The sequence below is a fragment of the Octopus bimaculoides genome, chromosome 5 (assembly GCF_046866305.1).
Source record: "Octopus bimaculoides isolate indiv1 chromosome 5, ASM4686630v1, whole genome shotgun sequence".
In the NCBI taxonomy this organism is placed as follows: domain Eukaryota; kingdom Metazoa; phylum Mollusca; class Cephalopoda; order Octopoda; family Octopodidae; genus Octopus; species Octopus bimaculoides.
In genome coordinates this window covers 68465455-68470254 of record NC_142932.1, presented here as the reverse complement: position 1 = coordinate 68470254, position 4800 = coordinate 68465455, and the positions used below count along the sequence as shown (strand labels likewise).

Here is a 4800-nt window from a genome sequence, read left to right as displayed (position 1 = left end):
GGGAGAAAGAGAAGGTTAAGAGAATATGAATGGGATGGGAAGTGTAATTAATCAAATTAACCCCTCCCCTATTCAATAGATTACCTGTAATTATCTTGTTAACCCCTACAATAATCAAGTGTAATGTGCATTTGTTGATTTTTTCATTAGATGTTTTAGAGGGTTTTATCTAAATACACCACTGCATCTCGTCTGTGGTTCAGTCTGGTTTTCAGTTTGTATAATGATGATGATGATAATAATGATAATTAATGATAAAAATAATAATAATAATAATAATAATAATCCTTTCTATTATAGGCACAAGGCCTGAAATTTGGGGGTAGGGGATTAGTTGATTACATCGACCTCAAAAGGATGAAAGACAAAGTTAACCTCAGTGGAACTTGAACTCAGAACACAAAGGTGGACAAAATGCTGCTATCCATTTTGCCCAGTGTGCTAACAATTCTTCTTACTCACCACCTTAATAATAATAATAATAATAATAATAATAATAATAATAATAATAATAATAATAATGATGATGATTTCACATTTTGGCACATAGCCAGAAATTTCAGGGAAGGTGTAAGTCGATCACATCAATCCCAATGCTCAACTGATACTCATTTCATCAACTCCGAAAGGATGAAAGGCAAAGTCGAATGCAAACTCAGAATGTAATAGTGGACAAAATACTGCTAAGCATTTTACCCAGTATGCTAACAATTTTGCCAGCTCACCACCTTGTATAATCATCATCATCATCATCTTCGTTTAACATCCGCTTTCCATGCTGGCATGGGTTGGACGATTTGACCGAGGACTGGTGAACCAGATGGCTGCACCAGGCTCCGATCTGATCTGGTAGAGTTTCTACAAGTGGATGCCCTTTCTAATGCCAACCACTCCGAGAGTGTAGTGGGTGCTTTTACGTGCCACCGGCATGAGAGCCAGTCAGGCAGTACTGGCAATGGCCACGCCCAAATGGTGTTTTTTACGTGCCACCTGCACAGGAGCCAGTTCAGCAGCACTAGCAATGACCTCGCTCGAATGTTTTTTCGCATGCCACCAGCACAAGTGCCAGTAAGGCGACACTGGTAACGATCATGCTTAAATGTTGCTATTTACGTGCCACCAGCACGGAAGTCAGACAGCTGCTCTGGCAATGATCACGCTCAGACGGTGCTGTTAGCACTCTACTGGTACGGGTGTTAGTCATCGAATTTGGTTCAATTACAATTTCAATTTTGCTTGCCCCAGCAGATCTTCACAAGCAGAGTTTAGTGTCCAATGAAGGAGAGGTTGGCATGGGTGCCAGTCGTCGAATTTGGTTCAATCCCGATTTCACTTGCCTCAACAGGTCTTCACAAACAGAGTTAAGTGTCCAATGAAGGAAAGGTGTGCATAAGTGGGCTGGCTACACCCCTGGTAAAGGCTTATGGTCTCACTTATCTTGCTGAGTCTTCTCACGCACAGCATATTTCCAAAGGTCTTGGTCACTAGTCATTACCTCGGTGAGGCCTAATGTTCGAAGGTCGTGCTTCACCACCTTATCCCAGGTCTTCCTGGGTCTACCTCTTCCACAGGTTCCCTCAACCACTAGAGTGTGGCTCTTTTTCACACAGCTATTCTCATGTGGTTAAGAAGTTTGTTTGGCATCCATGTGTTTTCAAATTCATTCTCTTTCTGTGGCACTTTGGCAAATATCTCCTAACCTTGCATTGTTCAATACCTTGTGTGTAAAGTTTGGTAGTTAGAAACTGTATGGAAACCTGTGAAATGGACTACTCTTATCCTAGTATGGCAAATAATCCAATTGACTATATTCTGCCCTTGTATATTTGTTGTCATGTTCCAAAGTGAAAAATCAATGTGGAAGAAAATTGTTGATTGATTTTCAGGAATATTTTGTTTCTACCAATATTATTTACTTTAACACCATAATGTGAATGTCATTGTCTGCCATAAACATTATTCACCAATTGACATTTAAGTCTTGAGCTGTTTCCTTACAAGTAGACACTTTCTTCATTAAAAGAAAGGGTCAACTCTGTCAAAGAAGAGAACTGAATCTTTTAAAACCAATTAATCACAGTTCAATTACTGTTCCAAATAAGAATTACATTATATTGATTTCTCAGAAATGAGTATATAGTTGCAGGAAGTAGGTTTTAAAAGACTCACTGTACATTATAGATTCTTGTTTTATTTATGATAGCTTTGAGAGACGGTGGGGTGGGGTTACATGGCTAACCCTCACCACTATGGCCTTTTTGAAAGACCTTTGATACTTAGGATAGATTGCTTTGGGAGGAGGTAAAATGTAAACTGGTGATATGGTCTGATTAATTGCATCAGAGTAAGTGACACTGCATTCACTCAAAGGTCAGAAGGGGTTCTTTTAATTAAATGGCCATGAGATCAAACCTTACTATTACAACATTTCTTTTGTGCTCCCTAAGCAAGTCACTTAGTTCTACTTGTTCTAATTTGCCAGATAGAACAAGAAAACACTCCACTCCAACTTGAATAAATTCTTCCAACTAATATCTCTATATGATAATCTTTTCTATTATAGGCCCAAGGCTTGGACTTTTGGGGTAGAGGGTAGTCGATTACATTGATTCCACTGTTTAATTGATGCTTATTTTATTGACCCTGAAAGGATGAAAAGTAAAATTTCAACCGAAAATATAGAGGCCTGAAGAAATACAGCTAAGCATTTTTGTCCAATATGGTAACAATTCTGCCAGCTCACTGCCTTTAATCTCAATATAATAATGGTATAAATGTTGGTTGGTTGGTTCATATGTCTCTCCAGTCATACTTTACATGCTATAGAGCAGAAGAGAGAGAAAGAGTAAAAGAGAGACACAGTGTTAGCATAAAAGAAGAGGTGAAGAATGGGTGCACATATGAGGCTTGGTGGAAGGATGAGGAAAGGGAGTAAAATATCAGTGTATTTATGGGAGGAGTTGTGCAGATGAGAAATTTGTTTTAATTATATTTTAAGATAATAAATATTTTTCTTTTATAAATTAGCATTCATTTCATCATTTTGTGTAAGCACTAAGAAATTCAATTAAAAGTTAAAGTATACTTTATTTTCTCATATCCATGGTAGCAAAAATATACTTCCAACATTACCCATTTTATGACAGGTAGCACACTCATCATCATTTAACATCCAATTTCCATGGTGGCATGGGTTAGATGGTTTGATCAGAGCTGGCAATCTGGAGAGCTGCACCAGGTTCCAGTCTGATTTGGCTTAGTTTCTATGGCTGGATGCCCTTCCTAATGCCAACCACTTTACAGAGTGTGCTGGATGCTTTTTACATGGCCCAGCATGGGTGCTTTTTCTGTGGCACCTACACAGGGAGTGGTGCCATCATAGATATTGAATCTACTCAAAAACTTTCCTTATATATTTTACTTGAATAACCTATCATTTATAATTATTTCCTAGTAATTTAAAAAAAGAAAAACAGATGATTAAAATCTTTATATACCACTAAATTTTGTTTTTGTTATTTGCAGTGTTGGCATTCCTTGTAATAGATGGACCAAAAGACCATGGTGTGTCTGTTAAATCAAACACAACATTCTTTTGCAAAGTGTATGACACAAACTTCTCAGGCCCAGGAGATTGGGAACCATTTTTGATATCCTGGAGTTTCCAACCATTAAATGGTGCACCGACAACCATTCTGGAAGTTGAAATTCATCGGATGGAATTTATTCAACAGTTAAATATTAATGAGAATAAATACAGTACATCAAATGGTTATGAACTGCATGTTAAGTCTGTGACTTTCGCTGATGCTGGAAATTACACCTGTATGTTAAATATATCTGATGAGAAAGTTGGTGCCTCACTCTTTGTCTTGGGTAAGCTTTTCTTAATATTCCTTGTCTTGCTAAAATACATTCTTAGTTTCTTAATTCCAAGATACATCTCATGGATACTCTTGGATACTCTCGGATGCATCATCAATGGTGTTTCTGGGGTTTAATGTAATTTGACATTTTTTAAAATTTCATTTTAATTTTGCAAAAAGTGACATTAAACTAATTATTTTACTGTCTCATGTATGTAATAAAGTGATTGAAAAAGTTTAACTGATATAATCCTTGTGATTAATTATTTTCAATATTAAAATAAAGGTAGTGCATTTCAAGAGAAATACATTGTCTTAGGGCCAAAGCCAGCAGGTAAAAGCAATGAACATCTTAGTTATCTCCATTACTTATTGATATTTGGGCTTGAAGTACACATGAAGGAAGGTTGTGTGTAATAATTAACTAAATAATCTGTTGTTTGAAAATGTTCAGTACATCCTATTACATAAGTGAGACTACCACATTTGTATACATCCCTAAAGTATTTCTGCTCATTGATATTTTTGTTTCCCAAATTCTTTTATACAGATGATTAATGAGTTATTGATTAATTAAAAATCAATCAAAGAATATATTTTATAATTCAATTAAATCTTATTAGACAAGAAAAACATAACAAGACATAATAAAATAGTGTAGGTGGAATGTGAACTCAGAATTCCTAGCAATTGCCTGAGTAATAACCAGTTTTGCTACTTGCTGTTATTGATGTGGTGGTTGATCCTTGATCCTTGAACATCAAAGATGTTCCAGTCCTGACCACCATCATTACTTTTCAGGCACAGTGCATCCAAGATTACATCATCCAATATGTCTTTGTTTTTGAGGTGATTGTGTATGATTTGAAGGAGATTTGCTGCTACTTCTAGCAAAACAAAATGTTCCTTTGTTAGCTTGAGTTATTTAGTATTT

The 4800-nt window shown here is 36.3% G+C and overlaps 1 protein-coding gene across 1 annotated transcript in view; it reads left to right on the top strand.

Moving 5' to 3' along the window:
* Positions 1 to 4001, top strand: part of LOC149135581 (uncharacterized) — a 150051-nt gene extending 146050 nt beyond the window's left edge. Inside the window, exon 2 of the mRNA XM_089353089.1 lies at positions 3526 to 4001. Within this exon, the coding sequence (XP_089209215.1) occupies positions 3526 to 4001 (476 nt within the window). The remainder of the gene's footprint in view (positions 1 to 3525) is intronic.
* The last annotated feature ends 799 nt before the right edge of the window (positions 4002 to 4800 follow it).